Source organism: Misgurnus anguillicaudatus, chromosome 12 (assembly GCF_027580225.2).
Source record: "Misgurnus anguillicaudatus chromosome 12, ASM2758022v2, whole genome shotgun sequence".
NCBI lineage: Eukaryota > Metazoa > Chordata > Actinopteri > Cypriniformes > Cobitidae > Misgurnus > Misgurnus anguillicaudatus.
The window spans coordinates 3,940,459-3,956,406 of record NC_073348.2 but is presented as its reverse complement, the minus strand read 5'-3'; the positions used below and the strand labels follow the sequence as shown (position 1 = coordinate 3,956,406).

Sequence of the window (15,948 nt, the reverse complement as noted above, 5' to 3'; positions counted from 1 at the left end):
GCAGATGCCGCGCGGCCGCGGAGAAGTCATAACAAGTTAACGTTGTCAGCAGGATGAAGAGTATGTATATGAAGCCTAGGCTAGGTAAGAAGACCTATTTGATAAAGGACTTGAATCAGTGGCGCTGGGCATGGATAGAAGGAATAGGCAGAGACAAACAGCATTTTAGTAGTAAGAAATTAAGAGAACCTGCCAGGTGTTTGCTGCTTTTAAAAAACTGTCCGTTTCAAATTAGACCGCTATATGCCAGTATAGAATATATCAGATTTCTCGTCGACATGAAATGCTGTCTCGCAGTATCAATATAAAGTTGTGTTTGTGTCAAAATGTTTGCTTGCAATATTATTCTGTAATCACTCACGTTAACGCACGCATATAAGTTACGCGAATCAGATCCAACGTCATCCTGACGAACACACGCCTGTATTTGCTCCTCTTAATGGCTTGTGAATCTGGCAGTAATGCTTGCGATTACAGAATAATATAATGTGTGTGTGTGTGTGTGTGTGTGTGTGTGTGTGTGTGTGTGTGTGTGTGTGTGTGTGTGTGTGTGTGTGTGTGTGCGTGCGGGTGAAACGCGTAGCTCGGCTGTGCCAAAAGAACTATGCAAAAGACAAATGCACTTGACTGCCTTTCCAGAAGGTCACAACATTTGAATTAAGTAACTTTAATGTTACTGTATCCACTTTAAATTCAGCGTTCAAATGTTGTAATCAATAATTAATCTGTATTAAATGTCCCCTCTAATTATTCTATAAACATTAAACATGTTTTGACCAATGGCAAATCTCATTTATCATGTTTTGTATGTGGTTTGTGTGCCTTATTATTATTATTATTATTATTATTATTATTATCATATGCAACCAAAGATTTTACTAAAAGGGCACAAATTTGTTTACAAGAACATAAAAATCCTCATAGATCTAGTCACTTATTTGTACTCTCAAAATGCACCGCATTGATGTATTTACCTTTAAAAGCACAAAATGATTTGGTTCAGTCTGATGCAATGGCAAGGCTACATAATGGTCAGGGTGGCACTTGCCAATGCTGATTGACGATTGGCCACTCAGATCGATAAATTTTGAGCTCAAAATATATATCAACTGTATTTCATTATATATATATATGTGCGTGTGTGCGTGAGTGCGTGCGTATGTATGTCGCCACGTCATGGTAGGTGTGCCGTATATTTTCCTGCTTTTTTGTCCCTTGCCAATCACGCCTATGAGTGTTAAATGTGGATGGTACATGCAAAAGACACAGGCACATAGGTACAATGCAAAGGCCAAAGGTCAAAGTCAGCTCACGTGGATGCAAGACCTACCACGGACAATGTTAAAGACAAGTGTGAAACTGCAAACTCACATCTGAGAGTGTTAAATGTGGATGGCACATGCAAAAGACACAAGCACATAGGTACAATGAAAGGCCAAAGGTCAAAGTCAGCTCACGTGGATGCAAGACCTACCACAGACGATGTAAAAGACAAGTGTGAAACTGCAAACCCACATCTGAGAGTGTTAAATGTGGATGGCACATGCAAAACACACAAGCACATAGGTACAATGCAAAGGCCAAAGGTCAAAGTCAGCTCACGTAGATGCAAGGCCTTAATCATCTAAGAACATTCAATTTGAAAGAGATTTAAAAGAGACTTAATGCAAACACACATGCACAAGCACATAGTTAATTGTGGATTGCACATTTACATGCACATTACATGATGTAAAAAGACTGTAATTAGTGCAAAATCAAACCATTAATCATCTAAGAACATTAAATTTGAAAGAGATTTAAAAGAGACTTACATGTGGCATGATTGCAGCACTTCAAAGACATGTGCTTCAACACAAATCTGTTACGTCTGCCAGAGGCAGCATATTTACAAAAATTTTGCTCAGAGCAACTTTTAATTCTTTCCAGAATTTAGTGCATTAGAAAACCATGCATTTTACATGGGTTTATACGGTATATGTAATGTACTTTTCTAATGTCTAATGTCTAATCATAAAGTACCATAATGCACATGTAGGGACCTTTAAAAATGTGCTTTATGCAACATTGAAATAATGTCAATTTATTTATTTTATTTCTATTTTAAAATGTAATATTATTTGCATTATTGGTTTAATTGTATATGGATTTGTTTTATATCCAGTGAATTAATGTGTTAAATGTGTGTTTATTATTTTTGGCCAATGACTGTTGAGTTAGAGGCTAAAGGTCATTTAACAACGATAGTTACGATGCAGAAGAGAGGGGAGGAGCAACGCACATGGCGAGAAGAGACTGCATGCAGGCTGTGTGTGCAAATGCAGACGATAGAATATTTGGAGACTGAATTATATATTCATCTAAGGCCCAAAGTGTAACGAATCTGTATTCGTGTTATTTTGTTTTGTTTTCTCAAAGTTTAAAGTTATTTCATTTCACCGCCTGTTTACAAGATGATTTATCTCCGCCATCGCGTGTAATGACGGTCTAGCGGCAATCATATTAACAACGTATGTATGAACAGTGACTGGAGATGGGATTCTCGTTGTTTCTGAGACTTTGTTTGCGACTGGACGCGTTGTTTTGTTGCTGCAATAAAGATCGCGTGTTTACACTGTGCCTGGATCAGCCGGGACTCATCTTGCAGCTCAATTGATCACCATGGTAACCGTGAGTTGACGCTGTTCGCGTGTCAATTTCGTTTTCCTCGCATGGATGTAAGTGTGTCTATTTTCCAAGTTTGCATAAAAGGATTTGTCTTTTAACTCTTCATACTTCAAATGTGCACCAACTGGGCCCCAACGAAAAACACTAGTGTATGTGACTGAGTTGTTGGTTCATATAGACTGTGCATAAAAACTGAAAGAGTTTTTTATTTGTTATAGTGCTTTATGTGTTTTGAGGTGTTCAAATTTTACTAAAGGGTGAATTTGTAATATCATATGATGTGATAAAACCATGTGATGTGAGTTTCAAAGCATAAATACTGTGAGATAACTAAAGTAACAAAAGGAAGACAAAACATATTTTGAGAGGGTGATTTAAATCTTTATTTACCAGGAAATATTACTTTTCATACCCTGTGATAGTTTATTTCATAGGAGTTTCTATTCTCTTTTCACATACTACATTTCTGATTTCTGTTTGTTTGTTTGTTGATTTATTACCTTTGCTAAACTAAAACTACAACAAAACGAAAGTATTAGCCAAAGGAAATAAATAAGTGTTAATTTACTTTATATTTGTATTCTGGTGTTTTATTGTGCTAAGAGGATATTTGATAGACTGTGTAAATAGTATATTTTTACCGGCCAATTCAACATTCAACTGCCGGGAATCCAGGTTTCTTGGTTAAGTTTAAAATTAGAAAATCATAGCCTTTTTGTGTTAAAAATAGGGTTACACACATATGACAAAGATTGTGTGCACAGGCCTTGTATGCACATTATGCACACATGACACACATTAATAATGCTTTCATCCATTTAGATCATGGAGGTTAAAGGTCACAGTGTGCTCATAGGCCCTGTCTGTACATTAAGCACATACGACACACATTAATGATGCTTTTATCCATTTAGATCATAGAGGTTCAAGGTCACAGTGTGCTCACAGGCCCTGTCTGCACATTAAGCACATATGACACACACATAAGCACATATGACACACACAGTGTGGTCACAGACCCTGCCTTTGCATTGTGCACATATGAAACACTTTAACCTCTATGATCTAAAGGGAACAAAGCATTATTAAAGGTCACAGTGTGCTCATAGGCCCTGGCTGCACATTAAGCACATATGACACATTAATGATGCTTTTATCCATTTAGATCATAGAGGTTAAAGGTCACAGTGTTAATAATGCTTTATCTTTGGCATAGTGTTTATTGTTCTACAATTTACCATGTTAATAAATATGAATTGGCATTGAAAGTTAATTATTAAGTTAAAGATGAGTTGAAGTTTTTAAGTTTTTAACCCAGGTCAATTATCTAAAGATATGAATCACACATGAGAGGAATGTTCAAATGAACAGGCCATTATTTATTAAAACAAAAAGTTACCAAACAGCAATTTAAAATAATAAAGTAGATTTAAATTAAACTATTTACAAGTGAATCAAATGAAAAAAAGAACACAAAACATCATAGAACAATTGAACATCTGAACAATTTAAAAACACAACATGAGAACATCGAACATTTAGGCAACATCAGGAACAATTGAACATCTGAACAATTTAAAAACAGAAAATGAGAACATCGAACATTTAGGCAACATCAGGAACAATTGAACATCTGAACAATTTAAAAACACAACATGAGAACATCGAACATTTAGGCAACATAAGGAACAATTGAACATCTGAGCAATTTAAAAACACAACATGAGAGCATCGAACATTTAGGCAACATCAGGAACAATTGAACATCTGAACAATTTAAAAACACAACATGAGAACATCGAACATTTAGGCAACATCAGGAACAATTAACTATTGTTCCTGTCTGAACGTGTCTGAACAAATTTCAAAACACAACAATAACCACCGTTACTTGGCTTTTTTTGGGCTCGAGTCTTTAGGTCCTTTTGGACCTTTGCCTTAGCCTTCGTGGCTTTGGCGATGCCCAGCGGTGTGTACGTTTTTCTTATGTGACGCCTGTAAGACGGACCCTTGACGCTGCTGGACGATTTGGTGTGGGGCGAACGGCGGCTGCTCCCGGTGCTGCCGACCGAGGAGGTCAGGATGGCCCGGGGACGGAACTTTAGCGGTGTGAGGATCACCATGGCCCTCTTGTTCTTCGGCAGCATTCTCCTGGGTGTGGGCCGGGGTTCCTCCAAGTCCTGGGGTTCCTCCAAGTCCTGTGAAAAAGTAAAGAAATGAAAAGTTAGAATGTTTTGCGATGTCAGAGAAATAAAATGCCATAGGAACATGACATGATCGAAACTCACCTCGTCCTCGTCTGGGGACGACACGCCGGACTCCTGGTAAATAGGCTCCTCCTCGTCCGTAGTGGTGCTCCCAGGACTCGAGGAGCGGCAGGGAGAGCTGCGTTTGCGTCCGCCGCCTTTCTCTTTTTGCTGACCACCTTGTCTGGGAGGTGTCTAGTCCCTCCAATGCCGCCTTGAAAAGGCGGCGGTGATCCATTGCCTGAGAGCAGTTTAGATTAACCGCGTAGAATTTGTCTGCTGTTGATGTGTTGTGGGCTGTAAAAAGAAAAGACGGATGTGAAACACGTCAAACTGATCAGACCCAATTGAGCTCCCTAGACCGCTCCACTTACGTGCGTGGCAATGGCGCTCCTGAGGTCCGTGAAAGTGGGGGTTCCCGTCAGCCCCATTTCCTTCCATGCCATCTCGAAGTAATTATTGAGATTTTTGCACGGGTTCTTGGTGGAGGTGTAGAAAAAGAAGACTGCCTCAGTCCCGCCCACCAGTTTGTCTTTGATGCTCAGCAGCCTCTGAAACCACCCGTACTCTTCTTTAACCAGCGCCAACTGTGCCGTCCAAAGGCCTGGTTGGTCTTGTGCCTGTTCACCTGAAGGAGATGCAGAGAAATCAGAATGTGATGAAGCAGTCTCTAAGACACGGATAAAGAGAGAGAGAGTGAGAGAGAGATATTATAGGACAGAGCACTCACGTTAATCAGGAACACCTCCCCAGAATGAACGGCTTCCTCCACCCCTTTTATCGTCAAATTTTGGTACACGCCGCATCTGTGACCATAAATGGACCCAAGATAGGCGGTTAGATACCCGTAAAGAAGAAACTGGGTCTTCTGAGAGTAGTCTCTGTCCAGCTGGTCTGTGGAAACACAAGAAATGCAATGCTCAGGTGATGTTCAAAAGCACAAGAGGGTTCGTCTAGGTTAAGTTACTTACCGAAAATCCTCGGGATCGCGGCCTTGGCTAATTCCCTGCACCGGATAAGAGTGTGCTTGGAAATTAGCCGCCCGTCCTTCGACCTCTTCACCGCCATTTGGTGGACTGTGACCTGCCGCTTCAACCCTCGAATTAGAGACCGGACCTCCCGACGGACTCCCACCAGCGCCTTTTTCGAAAGCCGGCAGGTCACAGGAGGGGTGTCAATCACGTAGTCCAAGAATTGCGCCACGTTTTTTAAGTAGTGGTTTATCGTGGTGTCGACGATGACTTTTTTCCTCAGGCTGTGCACCCACCTGCGGACAGATGGGTAGACTGACAGACAGTCAGAAAAGAGAACGCACAGGAGACCCGTCACGTGAACGGAATGTGCAAACCATACTCACCCCCGGATCCTGTCCATGTCGTTCAGGAAGGTCAGAGTGTGGAGCTTTGACCTTCCTTTGACCATGCAGGACAAAAAGTTCCTAATGCGGTATATCTTCCCCCCTACGTTTTCCCTCAGCTTAGGGGTTGGTTCGGGACCCTCCTGGTGCCTCCTGTACTCGTTTAGCAGCACATCTAGACAGAGAGGGAGTGGGGAAAAAGGCAGTTGGCTCAACAGAACGCACAAATCAAACAAGGAGAACAAAATGACAAATCTAAAGGGTTTACTCACTCAAGCATGTCACATGCTCGGGGAAGTGCGGCGGGGGGGTGGAGGAGCGCTGGGGGGTGGAGGAGCGCTGGGGGGTGGAGGAGCGCTGGGAGGAGTGCAGCTGGGGGCTGAGCACAACTGATGAGGTTGCTGTGATGAGGTGCCCTCCGTCGGTGGAGTGGGAGGCACAGCATCCTCGTCCTCCCCATGGAACAATTGCAGGAGCTGCTTGGTCACCCTCTTTACCTGCTCAGAGGGCTTCTTTCCCCTTTGCCGCTTCAGGGATCTGTAGCGCCGGGACACCTCCCTCAGTGTTCTGGCCAGAGTTTCCACCTGGTTTCTCAAATCTGCGTTCTCCTCAGCCAGTTGAAACGCCTTGGTCTTGCAGCTCCGGTTCTCACAGACCTCCTCCTCCTCCTCTGCTGGAACCTCCTTCTCCCCTTCAGAATTGGGCTCATCCAGATCCAGCGAGGAGGCCATTTGGACCTCCGGGTTGGAGGCCCTCAGTTTGGCCAGGTCCTGCAGGATTTTCTTGCGTTTGCAGGCCGCCATCGCGTTCCTCCGTGCTGTCGCCGACAGCTCGGTGTTGCTCTTTAGGTGCTGGTCCAGCCGATTCGACTCCCGGTAGCATCCCGGAACGGGGCAAACGCCGACCCGCACGTTCACCCTTCCCGATTCCAGGGCCAGGAGAAGCTTGCGCTCCGTCACGTTCGTAACCTTGTGGGTTACCCGCAGGTGCTGGCTGAGCTGTGCGTAGTTCCTGTGGCACAGGGGACACTGGTCGACGCCCATCGTAAATGTAGTCGTAAGATGGAGATTCAGAGTCGTGACGTTGAGCTAATGGGGAGATGGTCAAATCTGAGGGAAAATGGCCAATGCTGTATTTAATGAGACAGTGGGCAGCAAAACATGGTTTGTGGCCTACGTGGTAAAAATTTTTTTTTCGTGGCCTACGTGGTGTAAAAAATCATTTCGTGGCCTACGTGGTAGAAAAATCCTATTTTGTGGCCTAATCGGTCAGGGGATCTCTGGATAATCCGTAATTCGTTTGTAATTAAAAAACGAAAATACCGCTTTTCTGTTTTTTGTTTCAAAACGAAAAACCAAATAACCGTTTTTGGTGTCCGAATAAAAAAACGAAAAACCAATTAAAAACGCCCGGTTTTTCGTTTTTTGGCGATCATTTTATCGTTATTCCTGTTTGAACAAAAAATGAAGAGTGTCTTTGAACTTCAGTCAATTCGTTTTTCGTTTATTGCAAGTGGTGCCCGCTGCATAGCCAAATGGGCGGAGCTGGAGCTCTAGCGAGGCGTGGCATCCTCGCTGGATCTAGTGGGCGTGGCAGCATCAAGTGCGCAGGCGCAGAAAGAGTTTGTTTAAACTTCCTGTACAGCCTGTATCAAGTACTCCGGAGTATTGCACGGGAAGAAAACGGTAATTTAAAGATAAACTGAGCTTTAATATGTATATTAAATCTTAATCTTACAATTATCGCTGTCTCGACGTGATTTTCGGGAGTATGTTGAGTTTCGCGTTAAACACTAGATAGCTAATGTGCTAACATTCTCCCGTCCACCACAAGTGGTACGTAGTGTTTTTATTGTAGTTTTTATTTTTTGTATTCAAATATTTGTTGAACCTGCACAGGTGCACCAGACAATACTTATGCGAGGACAGGATCTTCTGCTGTCTATATCACGGTGCCTACTGTAAATAAACATTTACACGAGCTCTGAAATCAAAATCATGCAGTTCAACAAAAAGGTATGTGTGTGTGAATGAAATATTTTAATTATACTGTGTGTGATAAACATCATGTTTGTTGAACCTTTCTGTTTGTGCATGTCATAGTAATTTCTTTCTTGCATTTAAAACTAAAAACATACTGTTCATTTAATATTTTCTTGTGTTGTGAAACCTTTGGGATGTCTGAATTTAAACTACTTTATTTCAGTTGTTATAATAGTTTTTCTACGTAGCATTACTTATGACAAGTTAAAAACATGTATATAAATACTCTTTATGTTGTGCTCTTGAGCAAGGTGATTCATCACAAAAGCTGTTTTATTTCTTTCTTTATTTCAAGGATAACCCCTTGCAATATATGCAATGCACTGTACAAAACATGTAAACAAGACAATGATGCTAATTTATTCTTTCTATGTTTTAGATTTTATCATCATCAAGCGTGTTCTCAAGTCCAGACGATCCCACACTTTCACTGCTGTTACCGTACATCAACATTTTAAAATGTGTAAAAATCCAGCCTCTGGACAACCTTCCATTGGCTGCAGCACCACCTTCATCCCCAGCATCAGCATCCCCACCTTTACTTCCCCTCGACATTGGAACATGTCTGTACTGATTTTGAGGTACAGCTTTTTAACTTCTTGCTGCTTGTAAACTTGTTTAAATATCTTTAGTGTAGTATTAAGAAAGAACAAAGTACACAGTTGTCACAAATAACCCACTGAGGGTCAGTTAAGTAAACCAAGTACACATTTTTAACAAAACTGTAAACAAACAGAAAGACTTAACTTAAAAAAAAAAAATCCCTAGATGTGACAGCTATATACTGTATTAATTGTATATAGTCTAATTGTATTGTCTATAATTAACAGGGTGCCCCTCTACAGCTAGGAGGAATTGATTGTGGGGTATTTATGTTGATGGTAAGTGGTCTTTTATTTGCTGTACACCTGTGTCTGTGTACTAAACACAGCATTTGTTAATATTGTTTTGTTTTTTGTATGCACTCTATGTTATGACTGTGAGAAAACATAAAAAAAGAACGATTAAGATTTTCGATTGCTATCTTTTGCCAGTCTGACACACCAATAATCATGAAGTGGTGGTGCTCAGTTAATTTAGACATTTCCTCTGACAAAGTATGATATTAATAACTATACTTATGATAAAACCTCCATTCTGTGCATTTCCAGTATGCAGACAATATATATAAATAAAGCAATGCATGCCTAAAAACATTCTAATGTTTGTCTCTTCATACAGTCAAGTCCCACAACTACTCACCCAGAAAGTAACATATGCAGATAACATGAAATTCACTCCACCTGAGTCAGATGTCATGGAGATCATCCAGACACCAGAGGAAGACGCATGCAGCAGGAATGTTTATGTACTGATTGACTTGTTTAACTTGTTAATGTGTGTATTAACCTTTCCTCTTTCATGAATTTGTTTATGAGCAATACATCATTTTTAATTATATTATTATTGGAATTCTTATATAGCACACAGGACTCAGCGGTGATGAGAAACATTCAGCTGACCTGTGAGTGGCTAAAGGAGACCACTTGCTGGGAAGATGAGCTGCAAAAGATCTAAAGGATGATGCCCTGTTGGCTATAACAATGTTGGACTTGTTTATAAACACCATGTTTTATGAGGGTGAAAGGAATGAAGAAAAAATGTCGACTCCCTTCCCTTTTATATTTTAGAGAAGAGCAGGAAATATATGAGACAAAAGAGTTATTCGTGGGTTTTGTTTACACAAAAAACCCTGTCTTGTGAATCTACTAGTGCGGATAGACTAATGTAAATATTGTTTTTTTTTATTGGTTTTGTAAAATACCATTAAACGTTTGTGTGAACTGTAAAGTGTTGTGTTCTTAAAATAAATTTATAATATTTATTATTGTATCTTATTATACCATTAAAGTCTTGTGTTCTTGAAATATTCATGATATTATTTTATATCTTCTTATTATAACATTTTATATAGATTTCTTTTATGTTAGATGCATATTTTGCTAAATTTGGGTTAATAGAAACCAATAAATACACTTGTAGGACAGTGGAGTACAACACTTGTACACCTGAGTATGTGACTATTAAATTACATTTATCTTCTACAAAAATGTAGTTGAAGCGAATGCTTCACTAATGTCAAAGCACATTGTATATCCTCTACTGTGGTAAGTCACATGGTTGGTTTTGGACTACTTGTCTGCTTGTTTATTGAGGATTGCATGATGCATGGTCTGTCGCATAGGGGTTGAATCTTTTCGGGGTTGCAGTCAATATTCCATTTAAATTTGCAATATCATTTTTACACCATATGCTTTCACATTTACATACAATAAGGGCAGGTAACCTAGTCTTATTTATTATTATTATTATTGTATGTATTTGTTTGTTGAATTAATCAGATGATTTCGTAATACAACAAGGTCATATTAAACATTAGTAAATGCATTAATGGCCTTGTTGTCACTTTCAGATATTTACATCATGGTTTATGGTAAGCCACAGGAACTTGTATAAATGTATAAAAGTATAATATGACCTTAACATTATAACATTTACAGAAGGTTTTAGTCTTCACTCATCCACTATGCTTGTAAATCATTTAAGGGCATATATGCAAGTGAAAGAGTTGCAATGCAAAGCCCTGCTTCACTGTACTGTTGTACATTTGTATTTAAAGACATAATTTGACATCATCCAATTCCACAAAGTAGTAATACAATTAAAAAATGTGGCTTACCATAAACCATGATGTAAATATCTGAAAGTGACAGCAAGGCCCTTTTATGGAGGAAGGAGTGGTGTGCTGCTTTGCCAGTGAAAGCTTACTATCTGTGCACCCCTCTTTATTTGTGTCCACCGCAACGTGTGGGTTGTGAACTAATCTAAATGATCGATAACACTTTACAACAAGGTTGTATTTGTTTAGATTAGTTAATGCATTAGCTAACATGAACTATCAAATAACAATACTTCTACAGCATTTATGAATCTTAGTTCATGTTAATTTCAGCATTTACTAATAAATTTATAAAATCAAGTGTTGTAACTGTTAACGTTAATGCATGAACTAAATAATTGTATTGACATTAACTAACATTAACAAAAATTAAAACTTGCTGAAAAGCTTTATTTTTAATGTTAATGCATTTACTAATGTTTAATATGACCTTGTTGTATTACGAAATCATCTGATTAATTCAATAAATAAATAAATAAATACATATAATAATAATAATAATAATAATAATAATAAATAAGACTAGGTTACCTGCCCTTATTGTATGTAAATGTGAAAGCATATGGTGTAAAAATGATATTGCAAATTTAAATGGAATATTGACTGTAACTTTGAAAAGATTCAACCTTTATGTGATAGGCTATGCATTATGCTATTTTTAATGAATAAGCAGACAAGTAGTCTAAAACCAACCATGTGACTTACCACAGTAGAGGATATACAATGTGCTTTGACATTAGTGAAGCATTCGCCTCAACTACATTTTTGTAGAAGATAAATGTAATTTAATAGTCACATCTCAGGTGTACAAGTGTTGTACTCCACTGTCCTACAAGTGTATTTATTGGTTTCTATTAACCCAAATTTAGCAAAATATGCATCTAACATAAAAGAAATCTATATAAAATGTTATAATAAGAAGATATAAAATAATATCATGAATATTTCAAGAACACAAGACTTTAATGGTATAATAAGATACAATAATAAATATTATAAATTTATTTTAAGAACACAACACTTTACAGTTCACACAAACGTTTAATGGTATTTTACAAAACCAATCAAAAAAATCAATATTTACATTAGTCTATCCCCACTAGTAGATTCACAAGACAGGGTTTTTTGTGTAAACAAAACCCACGAATAACTCTTTTGTCTCATATATTTCCTGCTCTTCTCTAAAATATAAAAGGGAAGGGAGTCGACATTTTTTCTTCATTCCTTTCACCCTCATAAAACATGGTGTTTATAAACAAGTCCAACATTGTTATAGCCAACAGGGCATCATCCTTTAGATCTTTTGAAGCTCATCTTCCCAGCAAGTGGTCTCCTTTAGCCACTCACAGGTCAGCTGAATGTTTCTCATCACCGCTGAGTCCTGTGTGCTATATAAGAATTCCAATAATAATATAATTAAAAATGATGTATTGCTCATAAACAAATTCATGAAAGAGGAAAGGTTAATACACACATTAACAAGTTAAACAAGTCAATCAGTACATAAACATTCCTGCTACATACATCTTCCTCTGGTGTCTGGATGATCTCCATGACATCTGACTCAGGTGGAGTGAATTTCATGTTATCTGCATATGTTACTTTCTGGGTGAGTAGTTGTGGGACTTGACTGTATGAAGAGACAAACATTAGAATGTTTTTAGGCATGCATTGCTTTATTTATATATATTGTCTGCATACTGGAAATGCACAGAATGGAGGTTTTATCATAAGTATAGTTATTAATATCATACTTTGTCAGAGGAAATGTCTAAATTAACTGAGCACCACCACTTCATGATTATTGGTGTGTCAGACTGGCAAAAGATAGCAATCGAAAATCTTTATTGTTCATTTTTATGTTTTCTTACAGTCATAACATAGAGTGCATACAAAAAACAAAACAATATTAACAAATGCTGTGTTTAGTACACAGAGACAGGTGTACAGCAAATAAAAGACCACTTACGATCAACATAAATACCCCACAATCAATTCCTCCTAGCTGTAGAGGGGCACCCTGTTAATTATAGACAATACAATTAGACTATATACAATTAATACAGTATATAGCTTTCACATCTAGGGATTTTTTTTTTAAGTTAAGTCTTTCTGTTTGTTTACAGTTTTGTTAAAAATGTGTACTTGGTTTACTTAACTGACCCTCAGTGGGTTATTTGTGACAACTGTGTACTTTGTTCTTTCTTAATACTCCACTCAAGATATCTAAACAAGTTTACAAGCAGCAAGAAGTTAAAAAGCTGTACCTCAAAATCAGTACAGACATGTTCCAATGTCGAGGGGAAGTAAAGGTGGGGATGCTGATGCTGGGGATGAAGGTGGTGCTGCAGCCAATGGAAGGTTGTCCAGAGGCTGGATTTTTACACATTTTAAAATGTTGATGTACGGTAACAGCAGTGAAAGTGTGGGATCGTCTGGACTTGAGAACACGCTTGATGATGATAAAATCCAAAACATAGAAAGAACAAATCAGCATCATTGTCTTGTTTACATGTTTTGTACAGTGCATTGCATATATTGCAAGGGGTTATCCTTGAAACAAAGAAAGAAACAAAACAGCTTTTGTGATGAATCACCTTGCTCAAGAGCACAACATAAAGAGTATTTATATACATGTTTTTAACTTGTCATAAGTAATGCTACGTAGAAAAACTATTATAACAACTGAAATAAAGTAGTTTAAATTCAGACATCCCAAAGGTTTCACAACACAAGAAAATATTAAATGAACAGTATGTTTTTAGTTTTAAATGCAAGAAAGAAATTACTATGACATGCACACACAGAAAGGTTCAACAAACATGATGTTTATCACACACAGTATAATTAAAATATTTAATTCACACACACATACCTTTTTGTTGAACTGCATGATTTTGATTTCAGAGCTCGTGTAAATGTTTATTTACATTAGGCACCGTGATATAGACAGCAGAAGATCCTGTCCTCGCATAAGTATTGTCTGGTGCACCTGTGCAGGTTCAACAAATATTTGAATACAAAAAATAAAAACTACAATAAAAACACTACGTACCACTTGTGGTGGACGGGAGAATGTTAGCACATTAGCTATCTAGTGTTTAACGCGAAACTCAACATACTCCCGAAAATCACGTCGAGACAGTGATAATTGTAAGATTAAGATTTAATATACATATTAAAGCTCAGTTTATCTTTAAATTACCGTTTTCTTCCCGTGCAATACTCCGGAGTACTTGATACAGGCTGTACAGGAAGTTTAAACAAACTCTATCTGCGCCTGCGCACTTGATGCTGCCACGCCCACTAGATCCAGCGAGGGTGCCACGCCTCGCTAGAGCTCCAGCTCCGCCCATTTGGCTATGCAGCGGGCACCACTTGCAATAAACGAAAAACGAATTGACTGAAGTTCAAAGACACTCTTCATTTTTTGTTCAAACAGGAATAACGATAAAATGATCGCCAAAAAACGAAAAACGGGACGTTTTTAATTGGTTTTTCGTTTTTTGATTCTGACACCAAAAACGGTTATTTGGTTTTTCGTTTTGAAACAAAAAACAGAAAAGCGGTATTTTCGTTTTTTAATTACAAACGAATTACGGATTATCCAGAGATCCCCTGACCGCTTTCACACCGGCTGCGTTTGCAGCGCATACTGTCCAGTTTAATAACAGTATAAAAATATCAAGTTCACATTATTTTACATGCATTTATGAGCAAAAACTCTTCAAGATGCTTTTTGACGGTCAGTGTAATTTATATAACTGTGATCTGTATAACCCACATTGTTTTCGTGCTGTTCTGGTCAGTGTAATGACAGATATAGACACAATACACAATTATAGACATTAAAAGCCCATGGCAAATTATTACATCTGTTTCTCTTAAAGTTTTACGATAAAATAAAAAATTCACTCACGATTGACAGCATGAAGCAGTCGATCGTGTTTCCCTTTAACAGTTTAAGATTTATATTTATAGAGGTATCTGTTTCTCTGAAGATTATTAAGCTATATGAGGAGTCATTTGCTGGGCAAAGAGTGAATGACAGAGCAGTCTTCTGGTGTTTTTAAATATTTCAAATATTTCATATTTTCTTTCAAATTGCTCAAAGTTATGACTGTGTTTGAAACACACTTGGAGTCACATTCATGTGTTATGGTAAAATTACACTTTTTCGCGTCAATCCACGACCATTGAAAGCATAAACAATGCACTGTCACACTTTAATTGAGCGTGCTCACGCTTGCGGTGTGAAGAATGTAAGCACATAACTGTTACCAGAAAACATTAGCACGTTATGCCATTCAATAGAGTGGTAGAGTTAGCATGTTAGCACATACCAGGCATGTCGATGGCTTCGGCAATATCGGTCCACTTCTTTTCTTTTTCCACTCTGTCGTGGTATGAATGGCAGTTTACATCAAAAAGACACGGCTGCTCTGCCCACCGCTCGACAAGGCGCTCTTCTTTCTCCACGGTCCATTTTCGCCTACTTGGCGCTCGTGTTTCCACGTCCGTCGACATGTTTGTTATGACTGATGGCTTCCTGTTTCCGGTTTTCGGAGAACGAATTTATTGGTTGTTGGTTGTTTTACGTCATGAGACTACGCTGGGACTTGCAATAATATCAAACATGTTTGATATGAAAGACTGCCATAAATCGGGTCGCCGACTGCAGATTATCACCTCACAGTTAACGATCGAGACAACGGGAGCGCGCCGAGACTCCAGTTAGATTCCTAAAGACTGCCGGTCTTTAGTCTGGGACTGTGAAAATCCTTTGGTGTACGCTAGGCATAAGTGGTAGAAAAATCCTTTTTGTGGCCTACATGGTAACAAAAAATCTGTTTGTGGCCTACGTGGTAACAAAAAGTCCTAACATCTGAGGCCGCATTTACACAAAAAATCGGATTT

At 38.5% G+C, this 15,948-nt stretch overlaps 1 protein-coding gene and 2 long non-coding RNA genes across 3 annotated transcripts; 1 reads left to right on the top strand and 2 right to left on the bottom strand.

The window, feature by feature from the left end:
* Window positions 1-4,124: 4,124 nt before the first annotated feature.
* Window positions 4,125-6,571, bottom strand: LOC129448811 (uncharacterized). The gene is made up of 5 exons (XM_073873785.1): window positions 6,271-6,571; window positions 5,885-6,180; window positions 5,644-5,807; window positions 5,288-5,541; window positions 4,125-4,865 (listed from the first exon to the last, which is right to left on the bottom strand). The coding sequence occupies exons 1-4, from the start codon at window positions 6,333-6,335 to the stop codon at window positions 5,455-5,457; spliced, it is 612 nt and encodes a 203-aa protein (XP_073729886.1). The 5' UTR covers window positions 6,336-6,571; the 3' UTR covers window positions 4,125-4,865; window positions 5,288-5,454.
* Window positions 6,572-7,806: 1,235 nt separating this feature from the next.
* Window positions 7,807-9,650, top strand: LOC129438304 (uncharacterized). The gene is made up of 5 exons (XR_012372349.1): window positions 7,807-7,955; window positions 8,169-8,285; window positions 8,692-8,893; window positions 9,143-9,193; window positions 9,534-9,650. It is a non-coding gene; the product is annotated as an uncharacterized lncRNA (long non-coding RNA).
* A 2,325-nt stretch (window positions 9,651-11,975) lies between these two features.
* On the bottom strand, window positions 11,976-13,495 carry LOC141368940 (uncharacterized). Its single transcript, XR_012372350.1, has 4 exons — window positions 13,299-13,495; window positions 13,001-13,051; window positions 12,556-12,661; window positions 11,976-12,419 (listed from the first exon to the last, which is right to left on the bottom strand). It is a non-coding gene; the product is annotated as an uncharacterized lncRNA (long non-coding RNA).
* Window positions 13,496-15,948: the final 2,453 nt, after the last annotated feature.